Below are 20,895 nucleotides of genomic sequence, written 5' to 3' on the forward strand. Positions count from 1 at the left end.
TTTAAAATTCGAGCATGCTCTTGATTGTTTTTCTCAACTATTTTTCGTTGCACTAATAGATTTTCTTCTATATATTTTGCTGAATAAAAATTTGCATATCGTTTTGTATAAAATTAATTTTTCGCAATGTTTTTGCAGTTGAACACATACATTTGCACGCACTCACGCAAATAGATGTATGCCTACACTTACACACACACACAAACACAGACACAGACACAGGTGCTCACACATACATGGGAAATGTATCTATGCTACGTTTTTAATGGCTCAGTGAAATCCTGTGACTTGTGACGTGTTATCGTTATCCTGCCAGGCTCCACTGACTCTCTGCAGCTGTCTGTGTGTTTATAATTTACTTTACTTTCTGACAAAAGGATTTTAAAACAATTATTTTAATGTTTTCCGCACACACACAGACACGCAGTCATCCACACACACACACACACCAACACACACATGTGTAAAATTGAGTTTTGCATGTTTTAAATGACTTTTGCTTTTTTGACTTTTAAATGTAATTTTTCACTTCATTTCACATTTGGCAATATTATCAGGCAAAAATGACAGAATGGTATTTAATAAAATGAATTTCAAATGTAAATAAATAAATAAACAAATGAATAGTTGAATGAGTGCGTGTGTGTGTTTGAATGTGTAAAGGTTTTTGTTAGTTAGACACGCAAAACTGTAAATATGCAATTTTTACAACACAATAATTTGCTGTCCAAATGCATTTTCTTTTTGCCATATTTGAAGCGTTAAATGAAACACAATATTTGTTATGCTGTTGTTTTTGTAGTTTGCTTATTCAAATTTGATTTAATGCATCTAAATAATATTTGAATAAAAACTCCAATTAATGGCTTTGATTAGACATTTATTGGACTCTAAATTGGCATGCAAATTGCTGTAATATTGTTATTTTCATCTTGTGACAAGCGCAACTCTTTATTTATATTCTGGTTTAAATTCAATTATTTTAGAATATCACATTTCACTTTATATACTAAATAAAATCCATTATCATGACTATCTACCTACTGTCAAAGTCTTAACAAATGTTGTTTTTGAATGGAGGATATCTTTGAATTATGTATCTCAGACTTGAAAGCTCGTTGCATGATAAATGACGTAGTTAATTATGGCATAAAAGTTTCAGTCTGGCCGTCTGCCTATGCTATGCTAATCGGAAAGCAAATCTCAAAAATAAAAAGTGGAATTTTCTATAGAGAAAATGGAAAACAGATACCGAAAACTTACAGACGAGACAACTAGCAAAGTTATAAGAGCAAGAGGACAACATCAACATCGGTCCCAGCATCAGCACCGGCATCAGCATCTAGATGAGCAGCAGTTGGAAAAGTAAGCAAAGTCATTAACATATCGCACCAATGAAAATGCAAATGCAACACAAATGATCCAAGCGAATGTCTAGCATTTGGTGTCCAGTTGTCCTCCTGTTGATGCTGCTCCTTGGCTGACCGCAAGTCCTGGCGAGCTGGCTCATTAAAATGCGCTGCCATCTTGCGAAAGTGAAAAATTACCCAGCCCAGAGAGCAAAAGTACGATGGAAAAGGCAACAAAACAACAGAACATAAAACAAGTAGGAGAGCTACGCTCAAATGTACACGGCTATAAAATACCCATAATCATTTTTAAGAAAAACAAAACCGTACGGCATTATTCTTAAAATATATCATATTATAACAAAATACTACAAAAATATACCTGAGACTATATTTTAAATATTGATATGGTATTACTTTCAAAATATACCATATAGTCTAAAAGTATACCATGTAAGTCCCAATTACAGTAGCTGTTTTTTTTATTTTTTCTTTTTCTTAAATAACTCCGACAACTTTTATCCGATCGCTACATAATATTCAAATATTCAGCAAAACCAGCATTCAGCATTATTCTTAACCTATACAAATTAATATACTGAAAAATACTAACATATACCGAAGCTGCATTTAGTATGTAGGTATACTATAACATTGAAAATATACTATAAAGTTCAAGATTTATCATATTGCCAACAAAATAAGTTAAAATGTTTTCAAAGATTTTTATCTGAACGCAATAAAATTTATAGGATTCATGATGAATATACAATAGTTTTTTTCGTATGTGTCCAAAATCAGCATTACACTTGCGATTGAAAGAGGCGGAAAAAATTGATAACAAGAGCTGTCAAAAAATATTTATAGCTCTATATCTTATAGACTCTAAGATCTCGGAATTCATACGGACAGAGATGGCTGTATCGCTTCCTCTGTTATCATTGATGATGTCCGGTCATGACAAAGCTTAAATACCTTACTTCCATATAGCGAGGTATAAAAACGAAAGAAAAAAATATGGAGGAAAGGTGCTACGGCAATGAATAAGTGTGTGAAAGGAAAATGCAAAAAAAAGTCTGCGGGGCAATGGCGGACAAACAGACGGACGGACGAATGGACGGCAGGCAGCTGGCTAGATGGCTGGAGAACATGAAACAGAACCAAACCAGGAGCTGGCAGCGGCCTTGGCTATATAAAAGGTGTTCGACTGCGGTTGTGCTATTAAGTGGCTCGCCTCCTTCTAATATCTACATTTGTTGCGAGTTGTTATTCCTTGCTGTTGTTGTAGCTTTACGCATTGTTAGCACCTCATAAAACTAAGCTCATGAATATTATGAGCTTATCACTGAGCTGACTCTTAGCTGCTTCTGCTGCCGTTGTTTGAATTCCGCAGATTCGCAATTGCATTTGCTGGCATTTGGTCAAGCGAAGCGATTCATGGCAGCCACTTAACAAACTATAGGTAGTTATAGTGTGTGGCATGCAACTGTGTTCTTTGCTTGCTGCGGGTTATTGCCACAACTTAAGCAGCTTCGGTTGGCTTTTTACAACCTTGCCTCGCCTCGCCTCGACTGCCATGTGCAGATCGTAGTAAATTCGCGATTAAGCGTAATTACAGCCCGAAAAAAGTCAACATTGAGGCAAGGATAATATAATAGCTTGACTCCGCGGCTGTCTCTCTTTCTCTCTCTCTCTCTGTCTCGTCTTTGTCGGGGGGCCAACTTAATTGTCAGTAAGTGTTGCTTAATACTCATTATCTGCTGGCACGCCTACATGCACCAGCAACGCCCCCGCTTTCCTCTCTCCCTCTCTCTCTCTCACATTTTCTGGCACGTCAGACGCACAGTCGAAACTTAATTGTTAGCTTGCCAAACTTTTTGGCAACAGCCAACAAAACTCAACTCTCAACTCAACTCGGCTCAGCTCAACTCAACTCAACGCCGACTCAGCGTCGACTCTCTCAACACGTCGCAGGGCATCGCTTCGCTTCGCATCGCGTTATTAACCCCTTACTTTTGTTGCTAATTAAAAAACTTTTACCCAGTAGAAGAAAAAGAAAAGTGGCAAAAAACTGCCAAAGACATGGAAATTCTCATTCCCATTTTATTCGCTACACCATCCGCCCGCCCGTCCGTCCGTCCTTCTGGCTGTCCGTCGCGACGTCTTACCATCCGTTCCAGTGAAATGCTGTCGTTGTTTACACAAAAGCAATCATACGCCATGTTGTACGCCAAGTTCGTCGCTTCACTGTCAACAATACGCGCAGCTTGAACAGCTTCAAAAGCAAAAGATCTCCACAAAACTGCCACAGCCATTGCCTTGTCTTGGCATTGTGCTGAAGTTTCATTAATTAGATAAAAGTTCATCCCCTTCACATTGTTAATGATGCAAGAAACGAGCTGCAAATTATTTGCACACAACACAAGTCACAAAAAAGTTGCAAAACCACACACAAACTTTGACATGACTTCAAACACATAAAAAACGTTCCAAATAAATAAAAAGATATACACAAGTATATTGTGCTTAGAATGCGCTTAAGAAAAAATCCAAATCAAAGCAAATCAGTTATTTACGCAAATTACACTACATAAGTGTACATCCATATATTATATTATTTTTCTTGCGTAGACGAAACACAACATTTTTTTTCCATTGCGGCAGTTTCTCGCATCTCTTTGCACATCATTAACATCGCAATCACGCATGCACATTCCCTTTAGTTCCTTGCACATTGGTCTCTGGTATCCTAAACAGACGAAAGTAGACAAGATTAAAATACAAAAATCATCGGTCATCATTAACATGGAATTATGTTTTAGAAAAGTATCAGCATGCAATTTAAAATTAAGTTTTGAATTTTAATGAGTAATTAGAGTTTAAGAGAAGAACAATCCCAAAGTAGTTGGATTGCAATTAATATCTACTTATCCTAAGACTAACTCGCAAATTCCTTAGCATTTCCATAGGCAATTACCAACATCAGTAACGATAACACAATCCACAGGTTAATCAACTTTAGTTTTGATCACATAATTCTCGTATTAACTAAGTTTCTCTCTATCTGTATTTTATTTATCGTCACTTTTCGCTGAACTGTGACTCAGTGTTAAAAGAGTATAACCAGGCTTACTTATATAGTGTATACCGAGACTATCTTAACTGCATTATATACGCTACTTAAAAGTAGTTTGTTGCCACATTAGTAAGGAAAACAACGTCAGCAACAACGCATCATTTGGCATAAATTTCATTAGATAATGTAATTATTAATAATGGCAACAGCCGTAACGCGGCTGCAATTCAAGTTTAAGTTATTGGCAATCTTTTATCTATAATAAATCAATCAGTCGAGCTGTCGCGAGCCATTCTTTATTGTAGTCTAAGAAGTTGAAGTTTTAAAGCTAATGCGCTATATACAATAATAACTATAGTCTTTGTGATTCCTAAAAATTTGGTTGCCATCAGATAAAAAATTTAGTTATTTAAAGAATTCTTTTGTAACAAAAACGCCTACTTACCAGGGGTCCTAGTTGCGTTGGCTAACAATCTGGTATATTGTGCCGTATATGGTATATTTTAAATGCGGTACTAAACAAAAAAAAAAAAAAAAAAAAAAAAATAGTTGGTATATTTTTATTATTTTTGCGGTACCGCAATATTTTGCTTTTGTTTAAAATGGTTAGCCAATATCTCAAAGTCGAACACACTTGACTATAGCTTGTTTTTTTTTTATATTTTAATCAGATTTTTGGTATTAAAACTATACGATTTTGTAAATAAGAACTAAGGTCAATTGTTCTTGAAATCATGATATATTTTCTAACATTAAGATTCATGTTTTTGGCCATAATAATACTTAGAACAAAATCTTGATTTTAGAACTTTTATTAGTCTAGCAACCCAAATTCTTCGTACTTAAATTTATAGTGAAATAAATAATTTCTGAAAGAACAAACAGATATATACAGTGAAATAAAATTTTGAGATTTTTCAAATAATAATCAAACATTTAATAGAATCTCAGGATTATTATTTGATTAAATTTTAAATTTATTAAGCAAAAAAGTATTACCACAATTGACATAGAAATTAACTTATTACATTTATTTTTTTAAAGGCTCATTGTCAAATTTTTCTAAACTGTTTAATAGTCAACACAGCATACTTCGTTTCGGAGGCAGTTAATGGCAAATCTTTGGAACCTTGGATGACACCAAAACCTGCATGATCCTGCATGTTCTTCGCACAGGTTTCTCCGAGATCCTGGCAAATAAAATAAAGCATATGAGCAAAATAAGCAAAATATAATTATTCAATTATTCATTTTAATAATAGGAATAAGTTTTAGAAAAGTATGTGGATTAACAATGGAATTAAGTTCGCAACTGAACTGAAGATTTTAGCTTTAATTGCAATTAAAATTTGCTTAAGGTAGGACTTACTTAAAAAAATTAGACGTATCAACATCGTTTTCTTCAGCAATTCCACAAGCAAATAGCCACATCCATAAGAAGGACACCAGCCACAAATTGATGAAGTTTAGTTTACTTGACATACTTTTTGTATTATTTAAGTTTCTCTCTATCTGTAAATTAGTTATCACACTGAGTGTTTAAAAGGTACAACCTGCTTTAAAAAAGCATTTACAAAAGCTGTCCTAACTACATTATCTGCGCTATTTAACAAAGCCTTGATGCAAATTATCAGTAAGTAGAACAAATCAGTTAGAAGGAATATTCAATAGAATCGAACAAGTAAAACAAGTAAGAACGCTGCAGTCAAGAGTGCTCGACTGTGATATACCCGCTACCCAATTTGAATAATAGCTAAAGAGTGCAGTATTATTCAAAGAAAAAATATACCAAATTAATATACCGCTAAAATACTGAAACATGCTAAAAACACATGTTTTAAGTATATTTATATAGTATCATTAAAATATATACCATAGATTGCTAAATATGCCAAATTGTTAGTCCAAGCAAAATTATTTCGTAATTAGCATATACCATTTTTATAGAATCGCAGCCAAATCTTAATTAATAATCTTAAATACCATAATTATTATTGTGTGTACCAAAAATGTAAACCAAATTTCATCTGCGTGTAAACGTAACAAGTTCGGACGAAAACAAATTATAGCTCTATCTATCATAGTCTCTGAAATCTAGGTGTTCTTACGAACAGACGGACAGACGAACATAGCTAAATCGCTACGGCTGTTAACGCTTATCAAGAAAATATATACTTTATGGGGTCGGATATGCCTCCATTTTCATATTACATACATGTCCTGGAGGCACAAATGATAATAACCTTCTACCGTATGGGTAGCGGGTATAAAACACAATCATGAGCATACCGTATTATTAAGATTTCTAGTTTTGGGCAAGCGCCTTAATCACAATCTTTAATATTTACACAACATCGGAACCCAAGAGAATTACACAAATATAATATGTGGGCTAACTAATTCGACATTAGGCTTATAACACAGCAGACTTGTTCCTTAGGACAATCGGTGGCAGGACTCTGCAGCTTATAACTGCAATCACTATCCAACGTGATCAAAGCATGGTGCATAACCAACCGGTTTCCGAGCTCCTTAGAATAAACGTGGAAGCTAAAGGGAAACGTGTTGTAAGCACATTAAAAAGCACCAAAATAATTACAATACACTTTGGAGAGGAAGCAGGATTAATGTGGAATTCGGTTTGAAATTGATTTGGATATTCACACTTAAAAGCAAAAAAAAAGGAAAGTAGATTTATAACACTTTAAGTCTAGTCACAACAATGCATTGACTGAAAGATCGCCACAGACAAATAGCAGAAATATTAAAGTCGAAACCAGACGGAGTTAATAAAGTTTATTTTATAAAGCATTCTAGTTAAAATCATTCAGTTTCTGCCTATTTTATTTCACATATCACACTTTACTAAGCACTGCATATTTAAAAAGAATAACACAACTTATATACCATATATCAAAACTACTTTAATTTGCTTATAAACCCTTTTTAACAACAATTTCTTGCAGTATTCACCATGGGAACTTAGGACAGAAATAAGGAATGTTTTAGAAAGAATAATCAGTAGACAATTAAAGAGAGATCTACAACCATTGCAATTACACAGCTGCAAAGTCAAGCCCCAATTAAGAATACCACTTCTGTAAAAAGAATACAATGTCCTGCGGCACTTTCGACCCAAAAGGTTAGTTGTTGCTTCTCTCATCAAATATCAACATTACAAAAAATTTGGCTGTAATTGAAATCTAAGTTGAAGCTTGCAACATTTGAGGAGTTTGCCACAGAGGCTTCAGTTAACGGGGATCGTCAAAGAAATCTATAGAAAAATGTTCGGTAATTTACTTTGTTGCGTTCGTATCTTCAAGTCCCCCTAAAAGTAGGCCACTGTTTCACATCTACACCAATTCAAGACATTATGAGTCTTGTGGCAGCAACAAATATGCGAGAAAACAAAATAATTAACCCCTTTTTTTTGCATGATAAGACAGGAAAGGTAACTGGAAGCTGCTGCGTGTGGAGCTAAAAGAAAAACCGGAAACGCCGCCAAGAAGAGGATGAACCACACCAATCAAATTAAAAAGGGACCGGTAGCACATCAAGAAGACATGCTTACCATAGATAAAAACAACACAAATACTAACAAAAAATGCGAAAAAAAAGAAATTATTAAAAAAAAAAAGAAGGAAAAAAGGGGAAAACGGAAAGGAAAATGGTAGCTGTTCATAAAACATGAGATGTCTGTGAATAGGTGGAAAAGCGGAAGATGAATTTTTAATTTGTGATGTTACTTCCCGTTTTAATTGTTGTTGACAGACGACTGACTGACAGCGTAATTTACAATCCTTTTTCCGTACTTCAGTGTTGCTGTTGCTGTTGCTGTTAATGTTGTGGCCGGGATGAGGGTGAAATTTTAATTAAAGAAATTGCGGTTAATCCCGTTAACAGCGCAGCGAAATAAAAAATTATATGCCAAGCGAAGATGGAGAAATCGCCTCGGGAAACTGTAATATCTGTGCCTCCCCCCTTCAACTGTGTAGATGAAGAAGAAGAAGAAGAAGAAAGAGTATGTTTGGCAACACAACAAAATTTTTTTTTGCCAAGTGTTGAACTTCTCTCATCCCACTTCCTTTCTTCCACATCTTCCTGTATTCTTGGCTCTCTAGTCACAGGAATTTATATATGTCATTTTGATGCTGATGACACGATACGTACAGACAACAGACATAGCCGCACTTTCACCTTGGCACATCAAAAGCCCACAGATTTTAACACCTTCAAACGCAAAAGAGGAGGAACACAAAATTTGCTTTCATTTGCATGTTGTTAATGGGATTTATTGCCATGGCAGAGAGAACTGGTTAAATTGCTGGACTGGGCTTGAGGCGTGGCACATTCTTGTGCATATTTGTCAAAGAAATTTAAGTAATTGCATTTTATGCCATTTGAACTTCAATTTGCATAAATATTAAAGCCTGTTGTTGTTGTTGTGTGTGTGTGTGTGTGCGTCGGAAATTCATTTCCAACTCGTTGACATTGTGAGAAAAATGAAATCTAAATTAGCATTGGGGTTAAGGTGGTGAAGCGCACTCTGCTGATGTCAACTGATATGCGAGATGTGGGACAACATCAAAACAAAGCGATAAGCTATGCCAAAGGACGTTGTAGGTGAGAAAAGTGCATGCAAAAGATGCAACGACAAAAGCAAAGTGAGCAACAGTAGAGAGAGAGAGAGAAAACTCATATTTTTAATCAAAGAAACGCATAGAAGGCCAAAGGGTTTTTATTTAAGTTCCGTCATCTTTTAAAATTGTTAGCAATTTAGCTTTGGTTAACACTGTCGTTGCCTGCAAAAATCTTAAAATAAATTTGCAATAAATTGAATATTTTATTAGCAATTACCAGAAAAATTCAGTTATTATCAATAGCGGTCAATACACTGCTTCTCTAAGCAGTTCAGCAAAGTATGCACTGCTTTGCGACGAACTGCTTGCTGTGCTAGTTGGTCCATTAAGTAATTTATTAAATATCAAAGAATATTAATTTATCTGTGCACTTCAAGTTAAATTAGAACAACACTTTTGAAAATATATACAAATTAAGCTCCAAATTAATAAAAAAAGATATACACAAGTATGCTTAGAATGCGCATAAGAAAAAATCAAAATCAAGGCAAAGCAGATATTTAGGAAAATTGTATTATTGGAGTGTAATTATGTTATATTATTTTTTATTACTGATAGTATCACAATTTCATAAAAGAGCAATCTAAACCAAAACACAGCATATTTTCCCATTACGGCAGTCAGTGGAATATCTCTGCAATTTTACAATGCAAAAATCCATACATTCTCCTTGCTGTTCTGCGCACGTTAGTTTCCTGGATTCTAATTCTTTAATGATTATTAACATGAAGATATAGAATGTAATTTAAGATTAAAATTGGAATTTTAATGAACAATCCGTTATAGAGGCGAAACATAACATAATTTCGATGTATCTGTCTATCTACTTATGATAAGACTTACTCGCATTTCCGCAGGCAATTAGCAATATCACAATCCACAGGTTTATCAATTTTAGTTTGGATGGCATACTTCTCGTATTAATTAAGTTTCTCTCTGTCTGTATTTTAGTTATCGTCACTTCTCGCTGAACTGTGAACTCTGAATGTTTAAAAAGTATAACCAAGCATATGTTATATAGTGTATACCGAGACTATCTTAACTGCATTATTTACGCTATTTAAAAGTACTTTCTTGCCACATTAATAATGGAAACAACGTCAGCAACAACGCATCAATTGGCATAAATTTCATTAGTAAAAATGGCAACAGCCGTAGCTCACTGTTTTAAACCTGTTCACCTATTCGGCCGAAATTCAAAATTATGTTATAAGCTAACTTTTACATTTGCACAACATCGGAGTGAAGAATGTAGAGATGCAATTATTAACTAAAATGTTTATTTTATTAATTTCACTTTAATTTAAATTCACTTTTGAAAATATACAAACTACGTTCCAAAAAAATAAAAAGATATACACAAGAATGCTTAGAATGCGCATAAAGAAAATTCAAAATTAGAGCAAATCAGCTATTCACTCAAATTACACTATTAAAGTGTAATTATGTTATATTATTTTTTATTGCTGATAGATAGAAAATTTCATAGAAGAACAATTTAAACCAAAACACAGCATACTTGGTCCTTGCGGCAGTCGGTGGCATTTTTTTGCAATTGAATATTGCAAAAAGCCATACATTCTCCTTGCTGTTCGTGGCACGTTAGCTGCTGGGATCCTAAGCAGATGAAGTTTATTAAAATACAATAATTCATTAGTGATTATTAACATGGAGATATAGAATGTAATTTAAGACTACGATTGAAATTTTACTGAACAATCAGTTGAAGAGGAAAAACATAACAAAGGAGTGGGATTGCAATCTATCTATCTATCTTTCGATCTATCTATATATCTACTTATGTTATGATAAGACTTACTCGCACTTCCGCAGACAAATAGAAATATCACTAACGACAACACAGTCCACAGGTTTATCAACTTTAGTTTGGATGACATAATTCTCTCTGTCTGTAAATTATTTATCGTCAATTCTTGCTGAACTGTGGACTCTTAATGTTTAAGAAGTATAACCAAGCTTACATAGTGTATACCGAAACCATCTTAACTTCATTATTTACGCTATTTAAAAGTACTTTCTTGCCACATTAGTATTATAAACAACGTCAGCAACAACGCATCATTTGGCATAAATTTCATTAGACAATGTAATTAGTAAAAATGGCAACAACCGTGACTCACAGTGTATTAAACCTGTTCACCTATTCGGCTGCAATTGAAATTTATGTTATAAGTAAACTTTTACATTTGCACAACATCGGAGTGCAGAATGTAGAGATGCAATTATTAACTAAAATGTTTATTTTATTAATTTCACTTCAATTTAAATTATAATATCACTTTTGAAAATATACAAACTACGTTCCAAAAAAAATAAAAACTTATACACAAGAACGCTTAGAATGCGCATAAGCTAAATTCAAAATCAAAGCAAAGCAGTTATTCACTCAAATTACACTATTAGAGTGTAATTATGTTATATTATTTTTTATTGCTGATGGTATTACAATTTCATAGAAGAACAATTTAAATCAAAAGACAGCATACTTGATCCTTGCGACAGTCAGTGGCATTTATATGCAATTGAATATTGCAAAAAGCCATACATTCTCCTTGCTGTTCGTGGCACGTTAGCTTCTGGGATCCTAAGCAGACGAAGCATATTAAAATACAATAATTCATTAGTGATTATTAATATGGGAATATAGAATGTAATTTAAGACTAAGATTGAAATTTTACTGAGCAATCAGTTGAAGAAGTGAAACATAACATAATTTCGATCTATCTATCTATCTACTTATGATAAGACTTACTCGCATTTCCGCAGGCAATTAGCAATATCAGTAACGACAAAACAATCCACAGGTTTATTAACTTTAGTTTGGATGACATACTTCTCGTATTAATTAAATTTCTCTTTGCCTGTATTTTAGTTATCGTCACTTCTCGCTAAACTGTGGACTCTGAGTGTTAAAAAATTATAACCAAGCTTATATAGTGTATACCGAAACCATCTTAACTGCATTATTCACACTATTTAAAAGTACTTTCTTGCCACATTAGAAATTTTCATTAGATAAGGTAATGAGTAAAAATGGCAACGGTGACTTTACTGTATTAAACCTGTTCAACTATACGGCTACAATTCAAATTTATGTTACAATCAAATATTTATATTTACGCAACATCGGAGTGCAGAATGTAGAGATGCGATTATTAACATCAATTTTTATTTTATTAATTGCACTTCAATTTAAATTAGAACATCACTTTTATATACATATAAACATATATACAAATTATGTTCCAAACAAATAAAAAGATATACACAAGAAAGCTTAGAATGCGCATAAGCTAAAATCAAAATCAAAGCAAAGCAGTTATTCACTCAAATTACACTTTTGGAGTGTAATTATGTTATATTATTTTTTATTGCTGATGGTATTACAATTCCATAGATAAGCAATCTAAGGCGAAACACAGCACCATTTCCGATCACCACAGTCAGTGGAATATCTCTTTAATTTAAAACTGCAAGAATCAATGCATTGTCCATTCTGTTCTGCGCACGGCCAATGGAAGTGGCCTCTACGAGTAAATGCTAAGCAGACGAAAGTTAACAAGATATTAGCATGGGAATATATTTTAGAACTGAATGTAATTTAATGGTAATATTAGGACTTCCTAAAATAATTAGACGCACCTATAGCCATTCCACCAGCAATTAGCCACATCCATAAGAAGGACACCAGACACAGATTGATAAAGTTTAGTTTACGTGACATACTCTTCGTATTATTTAAGTTTCTCTGGACTATGAGTGTTTAAAAAGTATAACCGAGCTTATATAGCATATACCGAGACTATCTTAACTGCATTATATACGCATTTTAACATTACTTTCTTGCCACATTAGTAATGGAAACAACGACAACAATATTATGAATCGTTTGACAGAAATGTTGATTATTAAACTGTATTAAACCTTTTTCACCTATTCGGCTGCAATTCAAATTTATGTTATTAGCAAACTTTTACACTTTCACAACATCGACGTATAGAATGTAGATATGAAATTAGTCTTTAAAATGTTTATTTTATTAATTTCACTTCAAATTAAATTAGAACATCACTTTTGAAAATATACAAATTACGTTCCAAACAAATAAAAATATATACACAAGAATGCTTAGAATGCGCATAAGCTAAATTCAAAATCAAAGCAAAGCAGTTATTCACTCAAATTACACTTTTGGAGTGTAATTATGTTATATTATTTTTTATTGCTGATGGTATTACAATTCCATAGATAAGCAATCTAAGGCGAAACACAGCACCATTTCCGATCACCACAGTCAGTGGAATATCTCTTTAATTTAAAACTGCAAGAATCAATGCATTGTCCATTCTGTTCTGCGCACGGCCAATGGCCGGGGCCTCTATTATCAAATGCTAAGCAGACGAAAGTTAACAAGATATTAGCATGGGAATATATTTTAGAACTGAATGTAATTTAATGGTAATATTAGGACTTCCTAAAATAATTAGACGCACCTATAGCCATTCCACCAGCAATTAGCCACATCCATAAGAACGACACCAGACACAGATTGATAAAGTTTAGTTTACGTGACATACTCTTCGTATTATTTAAGTTTCTCTGGACTATGAGTGTTTAAAAAGTATAACCGAGCTTATATAGCATATACCGAGACTATCGTAACTGCATTATATACGCATTTTAACAGTACTTTCTTGCCTCATTAGTAACGGAAACAACGACAACAATATTATGAATCGTTTGACAAAAATGTATTAAACTGTATTAAACCTTTTTCACCTATTCGGCTGTAATTCAAATTTATGTTATTATTAAACTTTTACATTCTTACAACATCGAAGTGTAGAATGTAGATATGAAATTAGTCTTTAAAATGTTTATTTTATTGATTTCATTTCAAATTAAATTAGAACATCACTTTTGCAAATATACAAGTTGCAAAAATAAAATCAAATTTGAAAAATACTCTAAAGGAATTTGTCGCCTTTTGAGCGTTTTATTAATGTTAATCACATGGAGCGGCCTGACTTAAAGCCGGATAGTGATTGCCAGCCGAAGCAATCAACCATGTATAGTAAAAGCACGCCTCCATTGAGCGTGGGCACGTTGCGAGTTGGACATGTGGTGGGACAACATGCTCGGCACATATAAGAAATTAACTTAAAAAGTCATTTTGTAGACAGCCAGCCAGCGAGCTAAAGAGGCAATGAGAGGAAGGAGGGAGGCGACAGCGCTCCGGCGAGAATGAGAAAAAAGGATTAATTGCATAAAGAGTGCTGTCTGAGAGAGAAAGAGAGAATGACATCATCATCTGGGTGGCAGCGACGATGCCTGAGCACTGAGCACTGAATATCCTGGCTTTTCTATAAGCCATCGACTTGCACATCTGCATCCACACATCCACATCCGCATCCTTTGCCAGGACAACACACACACACACACACTCACACAAACACATATGCATGCTCGGCTGAAGGATGCGCGACTCGCATGTGTGGAGCATTTTTTAATAGTGTTTCGTGTGCCTCTTGGCGTTAATTTATGCCACAAAATCATTTTCTTTCATACTCGCAGCCACATGCAAAATAAAAATTAAAACTGAAATATGAAAAAAAACGAAAAGCAAAAGCAAAATGAAAATGAAAATAAAAGCAACTATACTGTACATGAGTCGCTTCGTACATGCAAATTGCGTTGCAGCGCCCGCAGCGATGAGACGCAGTTTATGTCAAGTGAAAAATGAGTGCGAACTATGACATGCAATATGAGCGCATCCCAAATGCAACGACGCCATCGCCGTCTTGTTCAACCCCTTCTCCATCCCCATCACCACCCCCATCCCCACTTTCACCCTTAAACCCCCATCTTTAGTCCCTTCCCACACTGCATTCACACATCCCATTTATTAGTGTGCTTTGAAAATGACTGCATCAAGTGCAAATAAAATAAGACAAATTTAGAAAACAAGCCAGATTTAGCCCGTCAATAGAATACCCTAAAACTCCTCTCGAGTGAATTGTCTACCTAAAAAAAACAGTGCTTGACCTACTGGAAATTTCTGCATTGAGCTGATAAGTAATCGGTTTTGTTTTGGATAAATTATAATTTATACAATGGTGAAGTTTTATTGGAGTTTGGACACACTTTTATTTTCCTAACAACTTTGGCAAGTTCCCCAATAATTATTTCTAACTATGACACGGTAATTGACAATCTGTAATTGAAAATGTTATAAATAGTAAAAGGAAAATGTGTCTAAAATGAAAATGTCTTACTCAAATAGCATAATAAAGAAGATTGACAGATCCTTGAATGGAGAGTACTTTATTAGATCTATTAACTTCGATCTGCACCTACCAAATTGCCCCCACTTGCTCATATTATTCCCCATAATAGGTTTCTGATTAATGCATGCTGCTTCAAAAATTAATTTTATTTTTTCCGCTTATCCACAAGCCCGTGCTGTGAGATACCCGCTACCCATTTTTAATAAAGGCAAAATATTGCGGTATTATTTTCAAAATATACCGAAAATACTAACAAATGCTAAAAATATACCAAATGGCATGTTTGGTATATAGATATAGTAAACCATTCAAAATATACCATAGACGGCACAATATACCAGATTGTCGGCCAAAGCAACTAAGACCCCTAGTAAGTAGGCGTTTCTGCCCATACAAAAGTATTTCTTTAATAACTTCCACAATTTTTATCTGATTCCAACAAAATGTTCAGGAATCATAACTACTATAGTAATTATTGTATATACCAAAATTCGCGTTAAAATTATGCTTGTTATTCGATTTTTTTGATTTGCGGGAGCGGAAGTGGGCGTGGAAAAAATTTAAAATAAACTTGATCTGCGTGCAAACATAACAAATGCTGTCGAAATTATAGCTCTATCTGTTATAGTCTCTGAGATCCAGTGTTTCATACGGACAGACGGATATGGCTAGATCGTCTCGGCTGTTGACGCTGATTAAGAATATATATACTTTATAGGGTCGGAGATGCCTCGTTCCGTATTAGTTATTATTTATTATATCAAAATTTTTGGACTTCGTTGGTTGCATTGACTATATTGGCAGATCCTAGTTGTGGTAGAATGAAGCCTTAGTTTAGAAACTGAGGCTTTATATGGATGTGTATGCGTTGCTAAGTCTAGTCACTCTTCTTTTCACATTCTCTCTTTATATCTCTCGATTTAGGAGTGACGTTATACAAACACGTGTGTTCAATAAAAGATAAGTGATAATTATAAGCAACAAAGGCTTCGAAGATTCGATGCATCATCCGCCAGAACTAAATACTGGACTGGCAGAGTCGACTTTCTTAGGGATAACACCAAATATTCGACAAATATTTCACCAACATTTAATTAATCAGTCAAGATAATAAGATAAAAATTGCTTTTAAAAGCAAAAACATCAATAATTTTAATGAAATTAACTAAGAGGAAGCAACTTATCCGCCTAATGACACTTTATTCCATTTCACTAAATTGTTTTTTATAGTATTCAAATATACTTGAACTCATTAACTTTCAGAAACACGCTTAATTTACAAGTTGAAATGTTGCAGTTCCATTCAGCTGCTCATAACTAAGCCCCCATCGAAGCATTAACAGGGTATTGAAAAGAAGCCCGAACATTGCAAATGCCAGAGAGTGATTAGCTCATAGTTGTTCTGGGGCAAAATTCAAATCGAAACCGAAAACGTAAACAAAAACACATAAATAATTTATTATGTGACGTTTGCACAGCAGCCTGATAAGAGGCGCCCATATGCTGAAAATGAAACTACAAAATGGAAAATACTCGTATTCAAAATACAAATTACTTAGACAATTGTTGATTAGTCCAATTACGTGTATTCAGTGGAGTATTATTCGCACATTCGCATTTCTAATAGTTTTATTTTCTTTTGCATTTGTTTTACATTTTGTAACAGTTCAAATAGTAATTGAAAAGTTCATATTTCTTTCTCTCTGTAGTCACAATTCTCGTCGCACATTGCAAAAGTTATGCAATCTAAGACGCAGTTAAATGATTTGATTCAATTGAAAATAAGCTTCTTTAGTATATATTTCATGACAATCTGTACTCTATATGTTATAATCAAATGTACGACATGAAAACAACAACTGTTTCAATGTCCAGACAAGGCCGCCGTTTCATGTGTCAAAGTCATTTTGTCGGTTTCACTGGCGGCATTGTCGGAGGTTGAGTAAATTAAGGAATTGCATTGCAACAACAACCATGTGTGTGGGCTCTGAATAGATAGTGCAAGTGATTCCTACTGCATCGCAAGTGTCTTTTCAGATCTCAAGGTAATAATCCAAGTACTCGATTACGATAAACACTTTCGAAAAGAAGATAAACAATCATTGAGAATCTTCAAGTTTTCAACAGTTTTATTTTCTTTCTTATTTACTTGCGTCACATTTATTACTCATATTCAACATTACAACATTTCTTAAATATTTATTATTGTAATTCTCCTTCGCTTTATGGCTGAATACATTTGATGTCCGAGACTCCAGGATCAGTTATAGACTTCTGTCTTCACCAGCATAGCGTAATACTTGATCTCGATCTTCTTCTAACGTCTGCTTGTGCCCCGAATTCGACAATTCAATGTCTAACCAAATAATAAGTAGTTAAAGTCTTATCATATGCTCGTTGGCTGTATAAATTAAATTTTGCAAATTCCATATTGCATACAGTCGAAAAGCGGACGACTCTGCTTTAAAGGACTGTCTCCTTAGAAGAAAGGAAAAGAGAAGTTCTTAATGCGCTTGAGAATTAGAGAAAGAGTTAATGCCCTGCAAGCAGTGTATTCTATAATTAATTTATATATTTATGTGTAGAAGGATGCAGCTCTGACCCCTTAAAGTGTATATATTCTTGATCAGTATCAACAGCCGAGATGATATAGCCATATCTGTCCGTCCGTCCGTATAAACACCTATATCTCAGATAAAGATTCTACAACAATCGAATAGCAAGTGTAATTTAGAAGCTAGAGCGTTGATCGGATAAAATTGTAAAATTTATTTCAGAAGTTCTTTTGTATGAAAAAAACTTTTACATACTTGACTGACAATTTGATTTATTTTGTAATCTATAGTATATTTTGAATGTAGTTCAATATTAACCGAAAATAGGCTTTGGTATATATTAATATTTTTGCGGTATATTTTTTTGTATATATGTGGAATATGATTGCGGGTATATCACAGTCGAGCATACTCAACTGTAGTTTTCTTACTGAAATTTTTGAACCGCTCATTTCCGCCCCGAAAATCGGGAAATATTACAAAAATCGGCTTTGGCTGACAAGCTGTAATATTTCGTAATCTTTGGAATATTTTGAATATATCATTCGGTATATTTTTGTTGTACACCTTTAAAATAATACCACACTGTTGTGCTTTTAAAAAATAGGTGGCGGGAATCACACAATCAACTGTAGCTTTCCTACTTTTGTAAATCGATTACTCTTAACTAAATTGTGAGGCACTTTGAATCACGTCCCCTCGCTTAACTCAACAATCGCCTTGGCTCAATTCATTAAACTCTTGGGGCGTGCTCGCCCACGCGGCTATAAATAACGTCATAAAATAAATATGCAAACATTAGCTGTGAAATCGTGCATAACTATAATACTAGTAATGAGAAAATATAAATAAAGCATAAATAAAAACAAACGCGCAGCGCACATTTGTGTATCTACTATGAGATACAACTACTGCGAGTTCGTGTGTGAGATGCTTTCTGGCTGATGTCTGATAAATCTTTCAACTGCGAATGCTCCGCAAGGACGTTTATTTATATATTTCTGAATTTCTGAATTTGATGCGCATAGTTTCCAAAACAAATTCTTAGAAAAACGTTTTCCAAATTCACCAAAATAAGCGAAACATCGCTCCTCATTAAATCGCGTCCGGCGTCCGCTTAAACCAATGCTGAACTTGACATTGAATACCAAAGCGCAGTGATACCCTCGGCAAATAGGGTTCCTACATATAACCCAGAGATTAATTGCGAAGCTGGAATGTAGAACTCGCTGGCCACACAACTGTACGTCAATGTCTGTCTACACGTGACACTCACAAAGACAAACATCATCATTGGTTGAGAGGGAGAGAAAGACAGAGGGAGAGAGGAAGAGCACAAACAATGGTGATAAGAAGTGCCTGACTGACCTGGTAAGCAACCTTTGTCGCTCTCTGTGCATATGATTCAGCAATTGATCAGATCCGATCAGACAAATGCCGAGGAACTTACATAATCAGTGGTCATGTGAGTGGCGGCGACAAACTCAAACTCAAACACAAACACAATAATAAATATTTAGAGTAAGTCAGTTCAAAATATTTACAGTGCGTTTTATTACAGCAGTCAGAAATATTTCATACAAAAATTACTTGTACAATATATAAGTAAGAATATATAATTTAATAAATACGTGTGTATGTGTGTTGTCTACAGTTGACATATGCTCTCAATTGTTTTCCTTTATAGTATTGTTATAGTTTTTGTTGTTGTTTTTAAGGGGTTTTGTTTCATCCATCCATATGAAGAGCATTTGATGTGTTTATCTCACAAGCAGGCAGCACACTTGTCCATTCTCGCAATCGGTGCCAGGTCTATGCAACCTCAGATTACAGGTGTCCTTGCATTCGCCCAAGTGCTGAGAACACGGCGCTGGTCTTACCGGTACTGCATTGGATTGGATTGGCGGGGCGGGGGGGAATTTTTGTTGAAGATGGACAAGTGGGGAAAGTGGGTAAGACGTAGACGTAGTTTGGGGTTAGTGATGAAAAGAAAACGAAAACGAAAACAATAGATATGAGCACATTGACATAATACCAATTCAATCATTATGAATATAGGAATCAATTTGTTTTAGAATGAGTAAAGGAAGTTAAGTTTGGGATCGCGCTAACAAATTCGATTTAACTGCAGGATATTTGCAAAATGTTAGAGCTACTTCCTCTTCAAACTGCATTGGATCTCCACTTACACTCGTAGCAGCACTCGACACCCAGATGTGAGCTGCTGGGGCAGAGACCCTTGTTGGTTGTGGGTTCGTTGCAGTCGCCGCTCTGCACGCAAAGACCTCCGACCAGAACGCACTGACGATCATTTGGATACACACGCACACCCTGCAGCACTGTAACGAGTTTGATTATTATAGCAGTTGTTGTGCGTTAGGTTGTTATATTGTGTGTGGTTCAGGATCGGATCTGTGTGGGATCACTTACTATAAATATCACCAGAATTATCATTCACTTCATTTGTCTCGATATCCGCGCTAACAAACTGCAGCATCATTAAAGCCGCCACCAGGCACAGGCCAATGAAGTTGCTTTTATTTGACATACTGCCTCGTGATTAAATTCGATTCAATTCGATTCGATTCGATTGCTTTCAATTTCAGATTGGAGATCTGAATTTTGTTGTACTTGTACTTGTAGTCTCACTTCTCACTGGACACTGTTCTTCAGAGTGTATTAATAGTAATCCACACGATAGCACGGTTTGCGTAGCACTGAGCGACACTAATTACGCTCGAGATGTTTTTCAACGAAAAAATTGTTTCGAATAGAAAACGCAGCGTTGTTTTGCACAACCCGACGAATGATCGGCAAATGAGGCAGCGCAGAGAGTCGAGACAGAGAAGACACAATATACAGACAGCACGTCGCTGCTGAGAGCGGAGAGCGATCGAGTGAGGGAGCGAGAGAATGCGAGTGATGGATGGAAGGAGGGGGGGCTAGATGTTGAATGCGGGCGCGCT

At 34.9% G+C, this 20,895-nt stretch overlaps 1 protein-coding gene and 2 long non-coding RNA genes across 4 annotated transcripts in view; all 3 read right to left on the reverse strand.

The window, feature by feature from the left end:
• Positions 1-9,593: 9,593 nt before the first annotated feature.
• LOC133845953 (uncharacterized) overlaps positions 9,594-20,895 on the reverse strand; it is an 86,158-nt gene continuing 74,856 nt past the window's right edge. Inside the window, exons 2-6 of the long non-coding RNA XR_009894830.1 lie at positions 13,581-13,691; positions 12,730-13,478; positions 12,208-12,627; positions 9,909-10,037; positions 9,594-9,767 (exon numbers count right to left, since the gene is read on the reverse strand). This is a non-coding gene — a long non-coding RNA (uncharacterized LOC133845953). The remainder of the gene's footprint in view (positions 9,768-9,908; positions 10,038-12,207; positions 12,628-12,729; positions 13,479-13,580; positions 13,692-20,895) is intronic.
• Positions 10,480-12,013, reverse strand: LOC133845954 (uncharacterized). Its single transcript, XR_009894831.1, has 3 exons — positions 11,840-12,013; positions 10,885-11,670; positions 10,480-10,682 (listed from the first exon to the last, which is right to left on the reverse strand). It is a non-coding gene; the product is annotated as an uncharacterized LOC133845954 (long non-coding RNA).
• Positions 19,456-20,725, reverse strand: LOC133843286 (U-scoloptoxin(19)-Tl1a). Of its 2 annotated transcripts, none has more exons than XM_062276754.1 (3): positions 20,360-20,725; positions 20,119-20,268; positions 19,456-20,054 (listed from the first exon to the last, which is right to left on the reverse strand). In XM_062276754.1, exons 1-3 carry the CDS (start codon positions 20,475-20,477, stop codon positions 20,020-20,022), a joined length of 303 nt encoding a protein of 100 aa, XP_062132738.1. In that variant the 5' UTR covers positions 20,478-20,725; the 3' UTR covers positions 19,456-20,019. The 2 variants fall into 2 exon arrangements, with proteins under 2 accessions (XP_062132738.1, XP_062132737.1); XM_062276753.1 differs by having other exon boundaries at positions 19,456-19,814; positions 20,360-20,712.

The sequence above is a fragment of the Drosophila sulfurigaster genome, chromosome 3 (assembly GCF_023558435.1).
Source record: "Drosophila sulfurigaster albostrigata strain 15112-1811.04 chromosome 3, ASM2355843v2, whole genome shotgun sequence".
In the NCBI taxonomy this organism is placed as follows: domain Eukaryota; kingdom Metazoa; phylum Arthropoda; class Insecta; order Diptera; family Drosophilidae; genus Drosophila; species Drosophila sulfurigaster.

Excerpts from the sequence above, each read along its gene's own strand:
- LOC133843286 (XM_062276753.1), bottom strand. The coding sequence starts at position 20,477 with ATGTCAAATAAAAGCAACTTCATTGGCCTGTGCCTGGTGGCGGCTTTA. Across the intron at positions 20,269-20,359 it reads TAATTCTGGTGATATTTATA|TGCTGCAGGGTGTGCGTGTG; the intron begins GTAAGTGATCCC and ends AACTCGTTACAG. Across the intron at positions 19,815-20,118 it reads TGTCGAGTGCTGCTACGAGT|TACCGGTAAGACCAGCGCCG; the intron begins GTAAGTGGAGAT and ends AATCCAATGCAG.